Here is a 24,518-nt window from a genome sequence, read left to right on the forward strand (position 1 = left end):
AAGACTTACAATTCTACAATAAAAATGTCTAAACTCACCTTAATCGTCAGAATGCACCCGCTCAGGGCAATGATATTGCACAGCATGTGGTAGGAATCCACCAGCAGAACCAGGGCATGCGAAATGTGACTCAGGAACAGCTGTACCAGGAAGTACACGATCGAAAGCACCAGCACGATGTACAGCTGGACCGGCTGAAGCCGGTAAATCCACTCCTTCATCGGCATTTTTCCTCCCGCAAAATTCTTCGCTCTTTGTTAGAACACACACACTTTCGAGTAACTTTTTGGCACTGGTTATGATATTCCTTTGACTTAAGTAAAAACAAAAAAATCACTGTTTGAACACTGTTAACACATCGTTCGACGAGCTGCTGCTCCTGCTTCCAAACACTTTCAGCTCCAGCGCACGAATGGCGTCGTTGGTCCCAATCATCTGGAGCACGTGGAAGATCTGCAACAACAACAACAAAAATGGATTTGTTAGATTAGAAGAAGCAGCAAAAAACCTTATCACAGTTCATAAGTTATGACTAGTTGAGGTACTACCTGCCAGCGAGCCTGTCCACGGCTGAATGTTTTCAAAGTTCCTCTAGCCAGCTAGTCAGCTTAGGTAGACTGCCACTAGCTGACTGATAAGATAAGCCGGTTTCGAGCAGGCTTATCGCCAGCAGGTACGGAAAGATGATGTTGATGGCGACGATGAGATTGAAGCCCTTTGCCCTCTTCGTGCTAAATCTGTTATTTTTTTTTATTGGCTTTCAAGTGAGTAATGATTGCGAAAAAAAATTATGAAATTCTTGGAAGAAATTCCTCGTTTGGTACATGCAAAGAAGCAAGACTACAAATAAAATTTGGAATACTGACGCACACGGAATAATCCCTCCCGCTGCGAGAGGGCCTGGAATTTTTGGTCATGTTTTTGGGGATTAATTTCATGGTCGAGTGAACTTGGGGGGTGAATAAGAATCATCTGTTTTTTTTTTTTCTGGTGAGACAGCAATGATACATATGGAGGATTAACATGACAAGTTGAAGGTTCATTATTGCAAATTAGCGTGCGAAATGGAAGTTAATGATGATATGTTGTGCTGGTGTAAAACCTCACGAATGGAACATTAACCCTGACAATTGTCACAAATGTGGTGTCATTAGTACGTGGAAGTTGAATTCTCGTTGTCGAATTTGTCTATTTTTTCCCTAATTTTAATTATAATGGGTTTTTAACACCGCATTATCGGGATTGCCTCAAAAGGTCGAAACTCAAATGGCAGAATCTCGGAAGGCCGAAATTCAAAATGCCAAATTTTGTCTTTAGCTCAGAAGGCAGAACGTCTCATAAGGCCGAATGTCTTGAAAGGTAGAATGATTATGGAATCTAGAATTTTGTTCATATTTTCACGATTTTCATTGATTATGATGTTCAGAGATACAGTAAACTAACAAACTGAGTTTTTTGTAATTCAAAGCGAAATAAGTACACAGAAAAAAATATTTCTGTAAATTTACATTATTTATCATGTACCAAAAGGTATCATGATAAATGATGTATATTTACATTAGGTTCATTGGAAATTTACATTAGATTCATTGGAAATTTACATTAGTTTTGAAAATTTACATTAGTTTTGGAATTTACATTACTTTTGGAATTTACATTAGTTCAAATCAACTAATTCTGATTGGCCAATGGGAATGAGAAGCTCGACTTGGATTGTAGTAGGAAAAGGGTGTGGCCTATGTTCTATTTTAAAATTATTGAAGCGGGCAGCAAAATGAAATTCGGATTTTAAAAAGTTGTTTCACAGGTAAGGGACGGACGCTTTCTCGTCGACGGCCAAATGGAATAACGCTGGACTGGAATCGAACGGACGACGGGTAGGATGTTCGGTGTTACTGCTGCTACCCGCTGCCGACTGAGACATCTTCGCATTTTATAAACGAGCGGCTAAAGCATCAACTTGTTCAGGTCGGACTCAGGCAGTGGGCCAGCGAAGTATGAGAGCGATAGAAAGAGAACCAAATATTACTATTTTTAGTTCGGGTAGTTTTGAAGTCAATGTTTGGCAGAAATACATTGGATATATGATTTACATTAAATGAGAATTTACAGGAAGCTGAACCCGGGTAGAAATTCATCAGATTTAAGGTTCCATGCTCAACGTTTCCATTAGATTCATGAATTACATTAGATTTAGATTTACATTAGAGTAATTTCCATGACTTTTTGCTCTTTACATCATATCTCAACATTACATTGAGTGAGTTTACATCAGAAACAGCAATTACGTGCTGTGTAAATTTACATATTTTTTTCTGTGTACATAATGAGTACATTCTGTTTATCTTTACCGATATTGTTACCAAGCATGCAAGTGAGTAGAGTAGAATTAATTAAAGCATTTCAAAAGTGTTTCAATCTTATTGTTTATTGAACTATGGTGACGATAACCGAAATTTGATCATCCGTCACCAAGTACTTAAATGAATTCAATTCAAATAGAAACTTTAAAAATTAAGTTAGCAGCAATGCTAGAAAGTTATGCCTTCTTTATTTCGATACCATTTTTCGTTACATAACTATGATTTATAAAAATAATCCCTGGGCTTTGTCATAATGAGTATCATAGGTTTGATGCTTGTTTGGCAAGGAATTGAAATCGACGATTTCAGTATAATACTGAAGCTTACATTTTTACACATGGACACCACTTCATACTACGAGAACCCACTTTGACGCAGTCTCAGGGCTTAACCCCCTCTCAAAAAAAAAAATAACTATGGTTTTTAAAAATAATAATAGCAATCCGCGCCCGAAAAGGCGGAAACGCATGCCAAACGAAATTTGGAATGCGTTTCCGCCTTTTTGGGCGCTGTTTGCCTTATGAGAATCGGCCTTTTGAGCATTCGGCCTTTTGGGATTCGGCCTTATGAGAATTCTGCCTTTCGAGTAATTCGGCCTTTTGAATTTCGGCCTTTTGAGATTCGGCCTTTCGTAGGAGACTCGCTTTATCATATATTTCACTTCCAATAAATTATTACAAAACATATTTGGCGTATTTAAAGAAAAAAAAATATGAAAAGTACACTAATCTAAACATAATTCAATCATCCTGCATTGTTTTTATTTTAAGTTGTGTGGGCAAATTTTAAAATACAGTGGACTCTCTCTGTGTCGATATTGAAGGGGCCTTCGAGGTTAGAGGTATCAAATTATAGAACGAAAATATTAAAGCATGCTTTTGAGGGACTGAAAAATTGATGGACAGGTGGAGCAATATTGATAGCAACAAGATCGAGAGTCGACTGTATGTAGAAAAAAGTATGATAACATCAGGAGAAAATAAACAAAAATAATGGAAACAAAATAATCAAACATAAAAGCAACAAAACTTTAAAAAGAGCTATATTTTTTTCGAAGAACAAAAGTTGCTTAAAATTTGCATATAGTTTTCCAAATAAAAAACAAACAGGACTATCAGTGGTAAAGCTTATGATGTACACAACTTATAATAAGTATACCAGATACTGCATGAAATCTGTCCTCATGATTTTTTTTTGCGATACATAGGTATGATATTTTTACCCGTTACCGACAATTATCGACATTACCGACTGCTGTTTGCTGGTATTGCGAGAAAAAAAAAACCTTAACAGAACGAGGATTGAACCAACAACTCCTTGGTTGTTGATCCGACACGCTAACACCGCGCCATGGACGCTTGATGAATTGTGAGGGACAGAGCACCAACATATTTTTCTCTTTGAAGTGTTGCTCGGGGACGCGCCGGCATAGGGGGATGGCGTCGCTATTTTTAGACCACATTTTCCACTTTTTCTCCATCGAAACCGACTACTTTATCGACTTCATTTTGCTGGGCGAGAAAGGACGCCGTCTATTTTTAGACGATGACTCAGCACTTTTCCACTCTTGCGCTTAAAAAAAAACAGATGGCAGCACGATGTAACGCCACGTCCCTATTGTATGTGTTGGTGAGTACTGCAGATCGCTTTGCACTGAAAGAAACCAGCATAGTAATCTCAAGTGATTTTTCACGTGAGAGTCTCCAAAAATCAACACGATAAATTCACGTGCTTTTCCCATGGCTCTCACATGTTTTACATTTTAAATGGATGTGAAAATAATTTAAAACCAGCTGATCGTTAGCGAGAAAACTTCCACTCTTTTTTCGCATGAATTTCACCTCAGGTTCAAATGAATTTCACATCGATTGGCCCCATTCGACATTTCCTTTGATTTCGAAGTGAAAATCACGTTAGAATGAAATGCTTTGGTTTTAGAATGTGTTTGGCGAAAAATTCTTCATTAGTAAGAGGGCCACGGACGATGGTGGTTCAAAATTTGCGTTCGGTATTGAAAATTTTATTCAGGAAACAAATTTCTTGAGTTAGTTTAAATATTGTGGTTTGAACTTGAGCTTTAACGCTGGTGGTAAGAGAAAAGAAAGGAAACAGGTAAGTTTTTCCAAATTAATGCAGGTTAAACTTTTTTTTTTCAGAAGAGCAAATTCCGGATAGCGGTCATCTTTGGAATCTGCTCCTGATCTGGAGCTACAAGGTTGCAAGCGGAGCTCGGTTCCGATGGTGTTATGCGGATCTACCCGAGGATTTCTCACAAGTGGCGCAAGTTTTGGCCATACATTATCATCGAGGCGCTCAAATATTATGCCCTGCTGGACCGGTGAACCGCTACAGTCAAGTCGTTTCCAGAGGGTTCAAGCTGATCGAGCAAAAATGATCCAAGACGATCAAGTACAAGTTCCGCTTGTAACCTTTTAATCGGGCCTAACGTTTAATATCAGTGAAGCGAAATGTGCTCTGTTATGTGATACAAATATTTAAAAAAAATAAAATGATGATAGTAATAAAAGTTGTATTTAAAGGAATTCGTGAAATAAATTTATTTGAAGAAATTTCCTTTTATTTTTTAAGACACCTAAAAACGACTAGAAAACCATTTGTTTTCCACTAAAAAATCATTGCAAATTCATGAGAAAAGCTTTCCAAATTCATGTGCGTCGTCACATGAAGCTAACGTGTTTTTCATTTGAATTTAGCATGTGGTGCTATGAAAATTTTGTATGTGATTTACACATGACATTCACATGCGAAGTTGAATGGGGCGGATTCATGCGCAAAACATGTGATGTTACTATGTGCCTTTCTTTCAGTGTGGGTGTTCTTATAGACGAATCCAGTTTGAAATGGCCGCTAGGTGGCCAATGGTGTTAGAAATGACAGCTTCCATGTATTTGAATATGGGAGCTCAGGAAAACTCAATTTTTAAGCAATAAAATGATTATTTATGATAAAAGTATTGATTGATTAGGTGCACAAAATGTGTCTAGAATATTATTAAAATAAAAACTGTTCGGAAAATTTGCAATCGAGATAAGTACACCATTCGATTCAGCAGGAATTTTGGGCACCAAAAATATATAGTTTTCATATGTTAAGTATTTTATTTTAAAAGAAAATTAACAAAAAGTATGAAAATCCAGACATTTAGTATGGGAGCTGTCAAATCTCTCACCATCAAAAAGCAGCGTTGAGCTTTCGCTGAATTTGTCTATAGGCAAAGGTCCTGATTTTCGGTTCAATGAACAGAAACCATCGCCTATCCATTCGTCGCCTATAGAGGAGAAAAGCAACTCGCGACAAAATTTGGAGGCTAGGAATTTTGACAGTTATGATTTTCATAAAGTATTCGCCTCCTTTTCTCTCCCACAGAAAACCTGGGAACGAGATAGCTGTCAAACTAGGCCAAAATGTTAAAGTCACTCACAAAATGAACTTTGAGTGATTTGTGTTCATTTCTGACGTCACGATTTTCTCCTCTATTCCAACCCGCTAGCATTCATGAGCGAATGAGTCTCGCAAGCAGCCAGCGAGTGGCCCGAACTATTCACTCAGCGAACAAATACATCGTGAAAATATTTGCCTGCTCCGTCGCTCGACGACACTCACACACAGCGCCGTACCTAGGGGTTGGCGCAGTTGGCGACCGCCAAGGGCGCCAGCCCTTGGAGGGCGCCGAAATCGATGATAGTACAAAATTTTCATGTCAGCTATAACATTCTCATTAGGTATTTGCAACAGAATGGGTGCTAAATTATAAAGTAGAACTATAAATAACTAGATAATTTGGTTTAAAATATAAAAAAAAATATGATTTGGGTGCGTTAAAATCAATAATATGAATATTTCTACCGAAGTGTTTTTGAAAATTTATTTTTTTATCAAAGAAGGGGCGCTCAAGTGGCAGAAAGTTCAAGGAGTTCTAAAAGAGCTTCTCAAAATGAATACAGCATTAAAGTTTGGAACATTGTATAAAGAAGTTTAAGTAATACCTTCCAGACTACAAAAATTTACAACTATATGTTATTTTAATTTGGATGTAAATCACAATCAGCCAAAAATGATGGTCATATTTCGAGCTTCTTTGAAATTGGAATTATTTTTACATTTTAGGCCGTTGCAAATATTTTTCAAAGTTTATGTCGCCCCCCCTCAGCTTTACGAACAGCAGAACAAAGGAAAGGGAGCGTTTTTTTTGGGCTCTTATTCACCCTCTCTGGCTTGCTTTCGCTGCCGCTGCTGCCCATTTGACCGATTCTTCGGCTCCTTTTCAAAAAAATTCCAAGTTTTTTTCAGCGTTTTGGCTGTAGTGGCAAAATAAAAGAAGAAACCCCCCAATGTTATTACATATTTGGAAAGATAATTGATTTTCCTACAAAGAAATATCATGCAGAATGAACCATATAGTACCTGTGCTTCCCCTGAAATAAAAATGTAGCGTGACGGGACAACATCGTAAAACTGGACTTTGAAAAGGCACACTACAAAAATCGCTATAGTTTTGCCAGTTTGATTTTTAAAAACTTTTGCTCTTCTACACATTATCACAAATTAAAAAACGAATCTTTTGCTCCTTGAACTGAAAGAATTGGATGAAATTTGAGTTTTTGCCAGCCATTTCTTTTCGTGACGGGACAACGAAAGGAGCAGATTTGTGAAAAAACTCCTCTCCCGTACAATGGCTTGCAGACCACTTTTGGTCAATGTTCTTGACTTTTAAGGTAAGAAAACGAATTTAAAGCTGATTGCAATTATTGCATCATAACAAAAATGATTTTTTTCATATTAAAAATCATATTGAAAATTGAAAACTGTGACATTTTGGTGTAGCTTCGCTAAGAATCGGTCATTTGAAATTTTTCTTGACCGATTCCTTTCGAAGTGCATACACCGCTTTTAAATGCAAATTCGTGCATTGAAATTTGCCTACGCTTTTTTTTAAATACTACTGTTTTGAAATAGGAAAACTGCTTTAAATTTTCACTTATAAGACCAACATTATTTTTTCTAGAAAAAAAATATTTTTCAGGGCACACAAAATGATCTAAACATCACTTTTTCAGTTTCAGCTTAACCGGTGTTGTTTACTTTTTTAATCGTCTAAAAAGCTTTGGTAATGAGAAACGATTCAATTTTTTTTTTCAGTTAAAAACAAAAAAAAATATATTTTTTCAAGGTTTGAAAACATTGATATAGCTTTGCTTAAAAAAATAATTTTCTGAAACATAAAATTTAATATCACGAATTAAAAATATACCGATCAAAAAAATCAATGCAAAATATAATTATAAATATAAAATTATGATAAATATTCTCAAGCCTCGTATGGGCGAATCACTTAAAATGAATAAAAATTTCTTATCTTGATATTTTGCCCAAATAAGTTTCATCATGAATTGCGCTGGATTTTGAATGATCTTTAATTGATTTTGACGAAATATGGTTCTGCCGCTGCATGTTGAAAAATTATACTTCGATGCCGGTTTGCTCTTTTGTACTAAGCTTGCTGGGATTCCTATCTAGATAAAACAAAAGAGGACACGGGCATCGACTAATTATTTTTTTTATTTTGAAGAAGATTTTTTTCTTTTTTCTAATTGCACCAAAATGAAATCCAAAGCCAAATCAACTAATTATTTTACGAATCCGGTAAAGTTCTTTGCTTATACAATAAATTTAATACTAGATCAGATTGATACAGGCTTAGAAAAAAATTCAAATTTGCCCACAAATTAAAGCAACATTTATAGTTCAATTCTGTGCATTTATCTGAAAAATAAATTAATAAAAAACAAAACCTAGCTTTCATTATCGTGTTATGAAATCTGAGAAAGATTCAGCCAACGCAATTCCCACAATGAATTTTCAAATCAACCTGTCTAATATTATTTAAAAATTAAACATAAAAATTTATAAATAACTGTGTTTCTGAATTTAACCATATTAAGGTCTCCAATTGCAATTATAAAATCAAAACTCATTGAAGCAATCATTGAAAATTAACCTCAATTTCAAATTTCTTGTAAATTTGGGAGGGGCGCCAAATTGATGCTTCGCCAAGGGCGCCGTGGACCCAAGGTACGGCTCTGCTCACACACTACCATGCTCAGCGAAGAGCCACTCTCACAAAATGTCAGCGCGGTAGTCTTTTTGTCTTCACGCCCTCAGATTGCAATCAATTTGATTTTTTCTTGGTGGAAGTTTCTTTGAATGGTATCTATAATGTTATGAAATCAAAATAAATGCACAATTTAATTGATAACATTGATTTTAGGCAACCCAAATCAATGAGTATAACGCAGCGCATCAGAGAAAAAATGTTTTCAGTTCAGAGTGATCGGAGACGATCGGCCTGTCTGAACCGTTCGGAGACTGAGCCGATCAGAGAGAGAGAGAAGAGTAGAAAAGAGAGTGTTCGGGAGCGAATGGTGATAGAGTGACAAACGGTAGGAATTCATCAGGGCAGTATTGCGTCGCTTGCTATTTGTGCTCGGGAATGGAGTGGTTGATTTTGAGCAATCAGGACCCTTGCTTATAGGTCAGAAAAAAAATGTAAATTTACTCAGTCTTTTTCAGCCTATATTGAGGTATTATTATATCGAAAAAGTTCCTTAATCAACCGTAATCTGCCTTCCTCACATAAATATAAAGTTTTTTTTTGTAAAATAAAAATGTCTAACCTACAAATTTTCTCTTAATAAAACTTCATAAACTCATAACTCGATAGAGTTGTCAGATCTTTAATCATTGGACTCGTTTGATAGGATTACGCATCCAACGATAGGTCGCATGATTGATCCTGACATCGTTTCCATCGAAATGTCTGAGATCCGGCTTCAAAAGAGTGCATAAACAATACTTAAGTGCTCATAACTTTCGATGGGGTTATCAGATATCTTTGATGTTTTAGGCTCATTTGACTATTATTACCTAACTTACGACGTGTCACATGATGAACCCGGACATCATTTTGATTGAAATATCTGTGATCCGGCCTCCAGAAAGTGTATAAATAACACTTAAGTGCTAATAACTTTTGATAGGATTTTCAGATCTTCGATGTTAGGCTCATTGGAAAGGTCTTCCAAATTCCCTTCTAAAAATGTATAGCAAGACGGATTTTCTTACAAAAACTAAATATTTTACAATCTTTTAAACATAAGCCAAATTGGTTTTTAGCATAACTTTTGAAATACTTTCCTAATCTTCATTATATTAACTAGGATCTTCCGGGACCCCAAGACGGATCGAATGAGACCGAAACGGTCCAAAACGGTTCAGCCAGTCCGGAGATTATTGAGCGCATTTGTTTGGGTGCACGGACTCACATCCAAACACACGCACAGACAATTGTTCAGTTATGAGTCGATAGGTATACGTGAAGGTGGGTCTACGAGGTCGAATTAGGAAGATCATTTTCGAGTGATTTTATAGCCTTTCCTCAGTAAGATGAGAAAGACAAAACGAAAGTAAAAAAAATCACCATTTTTTTTCAAAAAAGCATACAAAAAAATGAATTTTGGAAAGTCGATTTTTTGTGAAAAAAATGTTAGTACCTACATTATTCTGAATAGTCCTCATCAGTACCTACAACTTTGCCGAAGCCCTTTTAAATGCACCAGGTGCAATTTTGGCATGGTGTTTTTTTTAATAAATTTGTGTTTTAAAGTTGCATTTTTAAATCTTAAAATGGCAGTATATTTGACCAACTATACCAAAATTAAATTTTCGGCTGACCTTGGCACTTAAAAAAATGTTAACGTGAACGTTTAATTCAAAATTATTATATTGTTTCAATATTTCCAGGACGATATTTTCCATATTCAATGCCCTCAATTTAATTTCTGTCTCAGAGATTTAAATTCCACATTATTCAAACAGTCTAGACATCTGTTTCGAACTAAGTAAATTCACTGACGGGTACATCCATGGTGACAAAGTCCACCTCAGGATCGCCACAGAAACAAAGCGCATCGACGGCTCAATCTGCGCCAATCTTTCTAGCCAGGCCAGGGTTTTTAGCATTCCATCTCAAAGCAATTCCAAACGTCGGAAGTGAACAAAAAGTGCACAAAAATGCCCGGCATTGTCGCCGCATCTCGTGCATTTGAACACATGCTCGTTTTTTAATGCAGATAAAGTCATCAGACCTCGGTGGCTTTGAATTTTTCGCGCGCCAATCATTTCTTCTCCATCCGCGACTTATGTAAGTCAGTCGGCCAAATGGCTTGTGGAGGGAGGGAAAGCAATTCAATCGAAACACGCGAATCCAGCCACGAACTAGTTTAGTAGACAGATCTTCATAGGAAAGGCTTATAGCAAACGTTTTAATCAACGTTTTAATTAACAAATTGAGAAAAGGTAGAAACAGATGCGAATGTTTCATAACAAAATTAACTCTGAGATTGATAAGACGAAAAAAACCAAGCAAAAATTAAAAAAAAAATCAAAATAGGTGTTACAATAATTCTTTGCCGGCTACTCCTTGAGCTCAAGTAATAAGAAAAACAAGCACAAAATTCGTCTTTTAACATGTGTATTGAACCGATTGATGGTGTGAGTGTGAGTGTGTGTGTGTGTGTGTGTGCGTACAACATCTTCCTGATGCTCTTCTTCTTGCTCTCTCTTTTCTTCTTCTTTCGTGCTCCACGCGCCCTTTCGGCATCTAGCATTTTTCCGTTTTCTTCTTCCTCCTTCTTTTTCCTTCCCCGGCTCTTCTCACTTTGCCTCCTCCTCTTGCTCTCTCACTTGCTCACCCTACGATCGCCAATTGCCGCGTGGCGAGCCGCCCTTTGCCCGCGTCCGCGCGGGATTCTTCACCTAGGCCCGACCGGCCAACATTTCCACTTACGAGCACCGCCGCGGAGCAAGCGGATTCCACGTGCCTCCGCCGTCGTCCAAACTTTCTCCCCGCCTGCGTTGATCTTGCGGAGATTGTTCACTCCCAACATGCCGCGCGCGCCGGCGTGTTTCGTCCAGTGATCCAAGGCAGCAGGCCGGCTCCGGTGCCGATTCGTCCCTTCGGTGCAAATATCGTCGTCCGTCATTTTTGGCCCTACAATTTTCGTTTCCGTGAGCAAAGGTGCAAAAGATGCCCACGTGCAGTAGATTTCATTACCTCGCCGGCGGACGGTGCCGGTTTTTCTTCCCGACGAGGGCCAGCCACGGTAGATGCTTCTGAGGACGTTAACTTCGGGCGTCCTCCTGCGGGACTTCACAACTTTACGGCGGGGCGAGCACTTTTCGCGGAGCAGAACAACTGCGCACACGGTTTGCGTGGAACTTCTTCCACCGCACGACCGCTCCTCACGTTGGCGAACACTGAATGAGCTTTCCTTTTCAGCGGAAGTGAGCGCGCACGGCTGTGTGAGTGCACAGCGGCCAGACAATCTTGTCTGTCAAACAAGCAACGTTGACGTTCGCGTGGTAGCGGGGGGTGATTTACAAATTTCGCACAGACTTTTCACATCAAAATATACAGACTAAACATAATTGCTATACAACCCTGCCATTTGGGAAGAATTTTCCGTGTGGGATGACAGTCCCACACGGAAAATTCTCAAAACAACTTCCGCCAGAAAGCTTGCTGGAGACCGTCTGACCCGTGACCTACGTCACATACTTAAACTAGACCAAACTCAAAAATACTAAAGTGCGGAAGCCCAAGGCTCCCCAGATCGTGTTGATCGAAACATAACGGTACTAACGATACACAGCAGCGTAATCTGCTCAGACAGGTGGTCAGATGGTCATCTCCTGCATGACCCAAAACGTCTCCAGCTTAACTCCCACAATGGCTACCTCTCCTGAGCCTGACAGCCAATTGCCTACAACTGGCTTCAACTCCTCACTGTTACCGCCTAGCGTTTTTTGTTTTCTTCTTGTTCACAGCCTACTCCTACTGCTGTCATAGCTTGTTCACTGTAGCAGACTCTAAAGTACACACATTTAACAAAAACTAGCTAAATTTCCTGATTGGGTTCGTTTTGTTGGGCGCCATGTTACAATAATTCTTTGCCGGCTACTCCTTGAGCTCAAGTAATAAGAAAAACAAGCACAAAATTCGTCTTTTAACATGTGTATTGAACCGATTGATGGTGTGAGTGTGAGTGTGTGTGTGTGTGTGTGTGCGTACAACATCTTCCTGATGCTCTTCTTCTTGCTCTCTCTTTTCTTCTTCTTTCGTGCTCCACGCGCCCTTTCGGCATCTAGCATTTTTCCGTTTTCTTCTTCCTCCTTCTTTTTCCTTCCCGGCTCTTCTCACTTTGCCTCCTCCTCTTGCTCTCTCACTTGCTCACCCTACGATCGCCAATTGCCGCGTGGCGAGCCGCCCTTGCCCGCGTCCGCGCGGGATTCTTCACCTAGGCCCGACCGGCCAACATTTCCACTTACGAGCACCGCCGCGGAGCAAGCGGATTCCACGTGCCTCCGCCGTCGTCCAAACTTTCTCCCCGCCTGCGTTGATCTTGCGGAGATTGTTCACTCCCAACATGCCGCGCGCGCCGGCGTGTTTCGTCCAGTGATCCAAGGCAGCAGGCCGGCTCCGGTGCCGATTCGTCCCTTCGGTGCAAATATCGTCGTCCGTCATTTTGGCCCTACAATTTTCGTTTCCGTGAGCAAAGGTGCAAAAGATGCCCACGTGCAGTAGATTTCATTACCTCGCCGGCGGACGGTGCCGGTTTTTCTTCCCGACGAGGGCCAGCCACGGTAGATGCTTCTGAGGACGTTAACTTCGGGCGTCCTCCTGCGGGACTTCACAACTTTACGGCGGGGCGAGCACTTTTCGCGGAGCAGAACAACTGCGCACACGGTTTGCGTGGAACTTCTTCCACCGCACGACCGCTCCTCACGTTGGCGAACACTGAATGAGCTTTCCTTTTCAGCGGAAGTGAGCGCGCACGGCTGTGTGAGTGCACAGCGGCCAGACAATCTTGTCTGTCAAACAAGCAACGTTGACGTTCGCGTGGTAGCGGGGGGTGATTTACAAATTTCGCACAGACTTTTCACATCAAAATATACAGACTAAACATAATTGCTATATAGGTCAGCAAACCATAACTTATTCAAAACGCGTAAAATGTACAAAAAGTGCACAAGTGTTCAATTCTTGAGCAGCTTTTCAAGGCCGCACGCGTCTATCGCAAGACGATGACACCGCCAGGGTCTCATTGGTTATTCAAAATCCAGTTTTGAAGAGGACAACACCCGACACAAGTGTGCCAGAATGCCCACTTGTTGCACGTAGACAACGACGCAAGATCGCACAATCGGTGTTAACAACACGAAAAAAAAACAAACAAACGTTTATATTTTATAACCTCCATCAAAATTGAGACGAAATGGGAATTCTAATGACGGAGCGCGCATGCGGCGTTTTAGAGCGCCATTATGGCGCGTTAGCTGTCAAACGAGCGAATTTTATGGCAACGTGCACGATCAACAGCAGTGACGTCAAATCGGCTTTAAAACTACGTTTATCATCGGAACGAGATTGTCGATTCTTGTTTTGGGATCAAGCGCCAACTCGTCTTCGATCACCGATCGCAGGCCAAGGTGATGGCCCCAAAAACGACTTTAAATGCAGCTGATCGCGCTGCACGCATGTCATATGGGTGACCAATTGACCATGCGATAAAAAAGTCGCTGTCATATCACTGAGTGGTATCTTGACGCAATTGCCTTTAAACAACTTAAGGTTGAGTTTGAAGTTTTCCGATTACTTTTTATAGCAAAATTTCTGATTTAAAACAAAAGTTACGGTGACAAAAGAGCACAACGTCGACGGTCTGCCCCAATCTCAAGACTTGTTTACATTTGTTTCGACGCGACGGCGTCTTCACCTTCACCGTGCATGCCATAAAACAGGCAGGCAGATGCGCCTCCGCCATTATGGCGCGTGGGTGACGTTCCCCTAAAGGTCAGTGGGTTATCAGACGCAAAACCCGGTTTTTGCCGCACGAATTCTCACGTCAATCGAGAAGGGGAAAGTCTGAGTCTCATTGCGCTACTGCGACCACGCCGGATTGAGCAAATTAGCCTTAATTGTGCTATAATGGGCTAATAAAAGCAGCACTTGATTCGTTATCATGCGGGGGGTTTGCAAATTCTCGTAACAAGATAGAAACTTGAGCGAGTTCGATTTGCGATGCCTTTTCGTCGGGTCGCAAAATTTTTCGCGTCCGTCGCAGTGTGTTTTTCGTTTTTTTTTCGCGTGCGTGTGTGCGTGTGAAGGTGCGGCTGGCTTTGGCTGTCCCGATGACAGTTAGCCAGTTCGATTTGCGATGCCTTTTCGTCGGGTCGCAAAATTTTTCGCGTCCGTCGCAGTGTGTTTTTCGTTTTTTTTCGCGTGCGTGTGTGCGTGTGAAGGTGCGGCTGGCTTTGACTGTCCCGATGACAGTTAGCCAGTTCGATTTGCGATGCCTTTTCGTTGGGTCGCAAAATTTTTCGCGTCCGTCGCAGTGTGTTTTTCGTTTTTTTTCGCGTGCGTGTGTGCGTGTGAAGGTGCGGCTGGCTTTGACTGTCCCGATGACAGTTAGCCAGTTCGATTTGCGATGCCTTTTCGTTGGGTCGCAAAATTTTTCGCGTCCGTCGCAGTGTGTTTTTCGTTTTTTTTCGCGTGCGTGTGTGCGTGTGAAGGTGCGGCTGGCTTTGACTGTCCCGATGACAGTTAGCCAGTTCGATTTGCGATGCCTTTTCGTTGGGTCGCAAAATTTTTCGCGTCCGTCGCAGTGTGTTTTTCGTTTTTTTTCGCGTGCGTGTGTGCGTGTGAAGGTGCGGCTGGCTTTGACTGTCCCGATGACAGTCAGTTCGATTTGCGATGCCTTTTCGTCGGGTCGGTAAATTTTTCGCGTCCGTTGTCGATGTGCAACAACAACAAAACCCTATTATACCATTTCATCTCGATACATCGTAACTCGTCGTTCGCAAAGTTAATCAGTACCTCACTAAACATCAATCATTCAAAACTCGTGAAATCATCTCAAGTTAAAAATTACACTGTTTAACCCTTCAGTTTTAATTACAAATGATTTTGGTTCTATCTTTCCACAGCCGGCTGTCTAAGACTAGACCATTTCATTTAAAATTTAACAACAGATAAACGGAAATGTCTCATCCGCAGCCTCCGATTGCTTGCCTTGAGAATAATACAAAATACCGTTCAACAAACACTATGATTTTGGGTCGCATCATCATCTTCTATGATGAATCCTGACCAAACACCCTATCCTACTAACAAGTTTTCAGGTTCCTGGCGCTCGTGGGGTGTAAGCACAGAGTAAATCAGCTGCCCTAGTAGCAACCTGCGCTAACTAACATTCCCGTCCCTTAAAATCGAGGTCTACAAACTGACATGGCGGGCGCCGTTGGTGGCCAATGACTGTTACCTATTCGCAACTGATCTAGCTTTAGCAATCATGGTGTTTTATCTTTTCAGCGCATTCATACATGCTGTTGATAAGGGAAACACCACTAGATCGTCGAAGCCTATAATCAGTAGTGCTGAAAGGATATTACGGTTCTGTTCAGCAACGGAGGGGCAACCATGGGTGATCTCTCATGCTCATGCTCATGCTCTCGTAACAAGATAGAAACTTGAGCGAATTCTATCTGCAGATTCCGCAGCTGTCATGCCGTTTAGGGCAAGTTGTAGAGCTCTTAATACATTTTATCAAAGAATCGCGAGTGATGTCTAAATTTTCCGCGTGTTTAGCTACGTTCAGCTCAGACTCGGATGGCGATTTCCCAGGGTTGATTGTGCACAATTTAGGTCTTGTTGCTATAGATGTATCTAATCTGGCTGCTCGTTTATAGTAGACATATTACTCGGCCTCAGTACAGTGAGATAAGTGAGTGGTTGATGAATGTACTGTCGTCATGCTATTGTTGTTATCATATCGTAGATGTTGCTATCTTGTTGGGAAGTTTTTGAAAGGTTTTTGATGGGTGGGCAAATCGCTCCCTTTCAATTAGCATTTAATCGTGATTCAGCTTGATAGTAATCTTTGCCAATAAATCATAACCAGAAAATCGTGATAAAAAGCAAAAATATCCGCAATTTTTAGGAAAAAATAATTTTAAATAAATTTCAACTCCTATCAAAACTTAATTGCCATAATCGGTGGTCCACTATACTAGGTCGTAAATTTGCACAAATTGCCACTACCTGCCGATGATGGTACCCGCAATTTTGTGCCCTGGAAAACTGTCATTTGCTGTGCGATAATAGTTGAAACTAGCTGCGCGTGCGCTCACGCTACAATCACGTCGCCTTCTTTTGTGAGTCACCGTCACGTGGCGTGACAGGGCAATTTAGCCATAATTTTTATCTTCTAAAAAATGATCCGCCGGCCGGCAGCGAAATTATGGGAAAGTATAATCATTAAAATGGGGAAAATCAGGGTTTCTGAATCGTTAAATTTATTTATCTTTTTATATTAGTAAAGGAGCCATTACACTACCGCAAACAAACAAACAAATTCGCACTTTTTCGTGTTTGACAGTTTGCCAAGCACGCAAACAAGGCAAAATTTATGCAGGTTGACGTTTGTGCAAACAAATCCAGGCAATCCGCCAAACTGTCAAAAAGTGCTAGTTTGATTGCCGTAGTGTAATGGCTTCTTAATACTCAATTAATACACGTTTACAAAATGTCCCAATATTTGTTTTCATATCGCAATCAATTCACCTCCATTCACAGTAACAGAATTAGCATTCATTCTGCGTTGAGGACGCTCTTCGGGGGCGCTTGTCTTGTGCTCCAAGGCAGTCTGAGGTGTTTAAATTACGATAAGCCCGAAGACCTCCAAAGCTGTTGGTACTGTTTGTCGCTCTGGGGGTGTAAATTTATCACCCCTGATGTAATTATATTTGAGCAGTTTTACTTATTTGTTGTGAAATGCCCTTATAATCTTTATCACGGCTTACTTTTTAATAGCTGCGATGAAACTATATTTTTGAAATTTCAATCATAAGATATTTTTTAAATTTACTTTTGATTTTATTGACTTTGTCAAAAAAATACGAAATTTAGAAAATACTATTTTCCAGCACAACTGTTTAAAATTCAAAAACGACATTTGTCAACAAAAAGATACAAACAAAGGAAGTTCAAGGTCCTCCACCCAAAGTCAACCCAATCCAATCCCGAATTAGCATTGCCGGCGCAGTAGAGTTGCATGACCGCCGCGGTTTAAATTTCGCCGTCGTGACAAAGCTTTTGATTTTAAAACTCCCCAAATCAAAACGCAATCAAGCCAAGGTGTGACGGCAAACAATCGTGTTGTTTTGCTTACATTTTGTTTTTCGCTTAATTTTCGTCACACCGCGCCGCGCGCACCCAAACCTGGGTAAAACGCCTGGTCAGCGACACCTGGTTTTGGTTGCGGTTTTATTTTGGTGACCATTTTTGGTGAGGCGTTTAAAAAAAAAGTTGAGTTTGCTACAATTTTTTTAAAATATCAATTTGCAATTTAACCACTTTCATCAAATCATAACAAAAATGTTCCATTTTCGACAAATAACCCCATCTGGCTGAAAGGTCAATCACATCGACGATTTTATTTATGTGTCACTCGTGTAAACAAAACAAACCTTACGTCACCGCTGGTGCCGTTAATTTTTGGCAATATTTAAGCTAGAAACTGTTTTCTATTCCGAATAACTTAGTTTGCGGGGTAGAATACGAATCAGAAATGTCACTTTCGCTTGTTCTATTTGAGGCACGACGAGCAGAAATTTATACACTCAAAAAACCTTTCACCACAAAGTTGCTTGAAAATTCCGGTGGCTGCCAGTTTTTGGTCCAAAACAACGTTTTACATGAGTCATGCAACTTCCGCCATGTGTTCAAGTCAATTCTGAATGATTTTCACGCAGCTTATACTCACACAAATAAATGTCACAAGAAATTCATGCCTGAAAATTTGGAGGCGTGGCTTGCAGTCAGCTGATGGGTAGTTTGCATGATAATCATGCAACATCCGCATGGGAACTGGTATGGAAAAAATCCATGTGCCTTTTCATGCCACATTGTGGTGAAAAAATATGAGGGTGAGTGAGTGGGGGAAGGTTGCATGACTTTCATGTCTGAAAATTTCGGCTCGCTTGCTGGAGGTTTCCAATCATCAGTTTCTTCCCGGTGCTTGACCAAGCATGAAGTGCGCTCTGTTCAGTTTAGTTTTTTCGAAGAGCGTAGAAAGGAGTTCGAAAATGCACATTATTACATATTTCGTAACGGAGGGTATGTATTTTGAAATTTAAAAAAATAATTCAGCGCTAACTTGTGCGTTTATGTTTTTCAGGCGACTTCATCCGACAAGACATCACAATTCTGGAACATGCCGGCCTACACGATCATGAGCGATCAGGACAAGCACCACAAAAGTCTCCCCGTCGGGTGCAGGAGCAGCAACGGACGAATCCACCAAAAAGAGCCAGAATTTCAGCACCTCTAAGTTTCATCGATCTTCTCCCGGCAGCTGAACTTGTTGACTGCGGTGATTATGTTCTTATTGTCTACGCAATGGAACCAGAAATTCCAGGGCAATCGCATGATGCCGGAGATGCGCAAATGTTCAACATCGCTGCGAAGAAGGCGCTGGCCGCGAACGGAAAAAGGAAAAGGCAGGACAATTTAATGCAAAGGAAATTATTGTGTTTTGTGATAAAGAGTGTTTGATGTGTTGTGACGTGATTAACAATGTGTGTTAGTATCAATGAAAAAAGTCAAATTTGAAAATAAAATGTGAAAAGAACAAGATCTGTTTTAATTCTTCGGAAATCCCTGAAAACAAAAATAGCACAAAATCCCTCACCCCCAACGCCCCGTACTTTCAAATCCACTAGAAAATCATGAGTTAATAACATTCCGAGAAGGTAGAACCTGCGTGCATTTGTTGCAACTTTGACGTGAATTTCTTGTGATGTGGCGTATGGTTGTATTGGTTCGCTTGGAAATTGATGAAGCTTAGCCTCCTGAGTTTCACGTAGATTTGACATGAACATACAGATGGAAAAAAATCACCTATATTTTCATGCAGCATTGTGGTGAACAATATTTTGAGTGTAGCAGCCGGCATTATGGCGTTGTGTCGTTTTAATCATATTTTATCTTAGCAACCATGTACAGAATGAGAAGCAAAAGTGACGCAACAACTAATGTCGCGGAGCTCATTTATCTTAACCCCTTGAGACATGCTCATTGAACAGTGAACAAAAGAGGGCTTTGTTTGGGAAATGTCAGCTCTCACACCAGCGCAGATTTGAAAACATTGCATTGCGTCTTATGCTAATCGTACAGTTTATGATTCGCGATAGCAACTTTGTTGGAAGATTGTGGTTTATATCACTCACACTTCGGCGGGATCGTGCTGTCTTGTCACAAACAGTATCCAATAAAGTTCCATAAAAAAATGCGATAATTTTGTGACACTTGCCAACTTTGCCAAATAACCTTTTCTGATCGGAACAACTTTTGCTATTTAAATTTCCATAAAAATGCACGTGCGTCAAGGTAGCACGACCACGACAACATGCTGAATTGGGCGGCGCGAAAAATTTAAAATTTTAATTTCCCCCTTCGACGCATGTTACGCACATGGGCGTGAGATTTTGACTGAAAAAGTGGCAAAAATCGTAGAAACCGTTATGCGTTAATTTTAATGGCGATCTTTCTCGGTGCCTTTTTTTCTGTGCTGTAACATCATGGTATGCTGTGATCAATGTTGCCCTTAGTGAAAAAGTGCCAACCACACGGTGGTCAAATCTTTGCGTAACCTTTTTAGGCCTGCAAAAATCAAAATATCCGAACCTAGCCTATAATCTAAAAAACCACAGAAAAATCAAGACTTGAAAGGTTTAATTCGCTTACGACGCGTCAAATCCTGCCGCGGCCAATCGATTTGGAGGGCCACCGCCAGCAGCGGCGTGAAGGAAAAGACTCTTTAAATTTACATATGACCGCATCTCAGGTGGAATCTTGTTTGGACGGACACATTACTTAATCACCATAGTAACCGCACACCGTGTCGATTGGCGATTTTGATGGGGTGATTTTGCTATGAGAAAAAAAAGTGTCGGCTGTTTGATGGTCTTTAATTATGTCGTAAATATGTATCGGCTTTGGAACCGTGCAGTGAGACGATATTATCGTAAAGGATCAATTACAATTCGTTCCCTAGTTATGAAGCGTGCGAATGTTTTTTTTGTTGGTTCAATTGTTAGTTGGACACTCAAATCCCATTTTAGAATTCTCACCTTGTTCCAGACTTTTCCAGGAATATATAGCATTTTTTATTTTTTTTTAAAAAAGGGTCAACATTCCTCACTTTAAAAGGATTTCAAATATAAAATACTTTTATTAATGTAATAACACGAAATTACATAAAGTTTAAAAATATTCAAAATATTATTGAGAAATGGGAGAATGGGAAGTTCTCGTAACTCTATATTTTGCCTTCCTCACCTCAATGAGGAAAGGCTATAAAATCACTCGAAAAATTAAATTCTTTATTCGACCTCGTAGACCCACCTTCATGTATACATATCGACTCAGAATCAAATTCTGAACAAATGTCTGTGCGTGTGTCTGGATGTGAGTCCGTGCACCGAAAAATATGCACACGATTTTTCCGGACTGGCTGAACCGATTTGGACCGTTCCACAAGACCCTAGTTAATATTATGAAGTTTAGAAAAGTACTTCAAAAGTTATGCTTAAAAACAATTTTAGCTTAACTTTGAAAGATTGTAAAAATGATGGTTTTGTAAGAAACCCCGTCTTGCTACACATTTTTTGAAAGGTATAAAGACCTTTCCAACGCGTTCAAAAGATTGAAGATCTGACAACCCTATGAAAAGTTATCAGCACTTAAGTGTTATTTATACACTTTTTTGGAGGCTGGATCTCAAATATTTTGATGAAAAAGGTGTCCAGATCTATCATGCGATTTATCGTTGGATAGGTAAACAAAAGACCTTTCCAACAAGCCCAAAAGATTGAAGAACTGACAATCTTATCAAAAGTTATTAGAGCAATTCTCTACCAAAACCGGAAATGGATTTTATTTGTATTTTTTGATTTGGCTCAAACTTTGTGGGGGCCTTATGACCAAAAAAAGGTATTTTGTGTCATTGGTTGACCAATACAAGTCTCCTAACAATTTTGGCTGCTGTCCATACAAAAATGGTATGTAAATATTCAAACAGCTGTAACTTTTGAGTGAATTTTCTGATCAATTTGGTGTCTTCGGCAAAGTTGTAGGTATTGTTGAGGACTTTTGAGAAAAAATAGGTACACGGAAAAAAATTGCAGATTTTTTATCAACTTTTTTTTAACTAAGACTCAATTTCCCAAAATACGTATTTTTTGATTTTCGAGATTTTTTGATATGTTTAAGGGTACAAAAATCCGCAACTTTTGAGCCATAGCGAAACATGGTCAAAAAATCTGCCGCCGAGTTATGAATTTTTTGGAAAAATAGTGATTTTTTGAAAAAAAAATCGAAGTTTCATGCAAAAACAAGTTTGACATTATTTTTTTATGCAAAATTGAATTTGCAATCGAAAAGTACTTTACATATTTTTGATAAAGGGCTCCGTTTTCAAGAAATAGCCACCGATAGTTTGATTTTAGCAAAATATTTGCTGTTTTTCAATTTTTGAAAATAGTGACCATGAGTGACCGTTTATATATTTTTTGAAAAGTTCAGAAAATTTACTATAATATTGTCTAAGAGACATTGAAGATTCCCGAAATAGATTCCCGGTTTGTGGCCCGAACGTCTTCAACAGATTACCTGGAAGTATCAAGGAAGCAACAACGCTGACTAAACTCAAGCAAGAAATGGTACTGAAAATTCGCAGTGATATTAACAACTTTCTACCCCGTTGAAGTAATTTTAAAGTTTTGAATCGCATTATCTCACTCCCCTTTAAAAGAACAAAAGTTCAATAGGGTAGTGTAAGCCGAATGTAAAGATTTGATTGAATTCAATAAAGTAATAATAATAATAATAATAAAAAGATTGGACCTCGGGTTGCTGAGATAGCCGCTTTAAGAAAAAGAAACACGAAAATTGAAGTTTTCTTAATCTCACCAAAACAACCCATCATTTTCTAATGACCATATCTCAGCAAATAATGGAAATAACTGTTATTAATACACATTTATGAGGCTGTGTAGTGTATTCACTTTATGAATGCAAGGAAGGCACCAACCACCTAAAGGTGGATTGATTTACGTTTTTATTCATAGATTTTTAAGAGCGAGTCCACGAGCAAAGCATACCCATCTCGCATCGACCTCACCAATCTGCCTGAACTTTTCAGGGGTTGTTTGTACATATAAAACTAGCATCTGGCCAAAATATGAGCACTCTAGGTCAACGGGAAGTGGGGCAAATCGGGGCACAAAGTTTGAAGGTTCAAAAACGTCAAAAATCTTAAAAAGGCTATAATTTAGGCTAAATACAATTTATTTTCAAAATTCAAAATACATCTGAAAGGGGTTAAAAAATGCAACAAAATGCAGGGTAGAGCATCCCAATTGGTTAAATCTAAAGGGAGTTATTGGCATTTTAGTGAAAAAATAGCATATTTTTCAAACTCAAATAAAAAAGTGTTCCATCCAGATATCAACTCGGTTCGACCTGCAGCTTGTAGGGGACATCTAGGACTACCATCTGAGACTGAGAACGCTTTGGGTAAACTGCCTTCCATTTTAACCCTTTAAAAAATAAAAGTTAAAAAAAATCTTCGATTCACATTTATTGAAAATCAAACTCGTTTCCAAGGATACTAGATGACACCAGAAAAAAGCAGCTTAGTAATTTTTTTTAACTTTTATTTTTTAAAGGGTTAAAATGGATCAAAATAAACATTTTATGCATGTTTCTATTGTGAAATTGTCTCAGGAACACGAATATGATAAAATTATCACTAGAAAATGGGATATAAGGGGTCCCCGAGCAAAAATTTACAACCAAAAATTCACTAAAAGTAAAAGTGTCTATTTAATATGTGAAACTGCCTTACCCAAAGCGTTCTCAGTCTCAGATGGTAGTTCCAGGTGTCTCCTACAAGCTGCAGGTCGAACCGAGTTGATATCTGGATGGAACACTTTTTTATTTGAGTTTGAAAAACATGCTATTTTTTCACTAAAATGCCAATAACTCCCTTTAGATTTAACCAATTGGGATGCTCTACCCTGCATTTTGTTGCATGTTTTAACCCCTTTCCGATGCATTTTGAATTTTGAAAATAAATTGTATTTAGCCTAAATTATAGCCTTTTAAGATTTTGATGTTTTTGAACCTTCAAACTTTGTGTCCCGATTTGCCCCACTTCCCGTTGACCTAGAGTGCTTATATTTTGGCCAGATGCTAGTTTTATATGTACAAACAACCCTGAAAATTTCAGGCAGATTGGTGAGGTCCAAACGACGTCCCATACAAAGGGGTATGCCTTGTTCGTAGACTCGCTCTTAAGGTTATATGATCATGTCTCATATCATTCATTAGAATGTAAATACCATAATTGTCAAATAATGATAAATAAAATAAACGAGAATTTATTAAGTTGTTTTGAAATTTTTCTGTTTCCAACAACATAAAGATTCACGATGTTAAAAAGTTTTTTTCCATATCAGCAAATATAATCAAAAATGTTTATTTTTGAAAAAAACAAAAACAATAAATTATTTGCATAAATTAAATTAAATTGAACTTAATTGATTTAGAAATTGTTGGATTCTAAATCCTCTATCTTCTACCTGTTTTTGAGTAATTTTGCTAAAACAATGTGTAAAAGTATGGAAATCTGCAGAAACTGATGAAAATTATCCTGATCTATAACTACATATTTTTTTACACAAAATCTGCCACCATTCCTATATGTTGTATTTAAATCATTTTTCAACTGTGTTGAATATTTTAAAACATTTTAAATTTTCTTTTTTTTTCTTGAAATAGTAGTTCAAAAACTTTTGAAAATATTTGTACCAGCCATATGAAATTAGAATGAAAAATGCTTTAAAAACAAGTATTTTTCAAATATTATTTGAACAGTATAACTTGTCTCAAGATTGATATTTTTAAAATATGAGATGAGATGAGCCGCACAATGTCCATGTACCTTTTTAACA

The 24,518-nt window shown here is 39.0% G+C and overlaps 1 protein-coding gene across 3 annotated transcripts in view; it reads right to left on the reverse strand.

Annotated features, from left to right (window-relative positions):
• LOC6048570 (zinc transporter 10) overlaps window positions 1-24,518 on the reverse strand; it is a 47,815-nt gene that overhangs the window by 21,390 nt on the left and 1,907 nt on the right. Inside the window, exons 1-2 of one of the 3 annotated variants that reach the window (XM_038252664.1) lie at window positions 20,634-20,707; window positions 39-453 (exon numbers count right to left, since the gene is read on the reverse strand). In XM_038252664.1, the coding sequence (XP_038108592.1) occupies window positions 39-227 (189 nt within the window). In that variant the 5' untranslated portion in view covers window positions 228-453; window positions 20,634-20,707. Of the gene's footprint in view, window positions 1-38; window positions 454-548; window positions 642-20,633; window positions 20,708-24,518 lie in introns of those variants that run through there. The other 2 variants (XM_038252663.1, XM_038252662.1) reach the window with 2 other exon arrangements.

The sequence above is a fragment of the Culex quinquefasciatus genome, chromosome 2 (assembly GCF_015732765.1).
Source record: "Culex quinquefasciatus strain JHB chromosome 2, VPISU_Cqui_1.0_pri_paternal, whole genome shotgun sequence".
Lineage (NCBI taxonomy): Eukaryota > Metazoa > Arthropoda > Insecta > Diptera > Culicidae > Culex > Culex quinquefasciatus.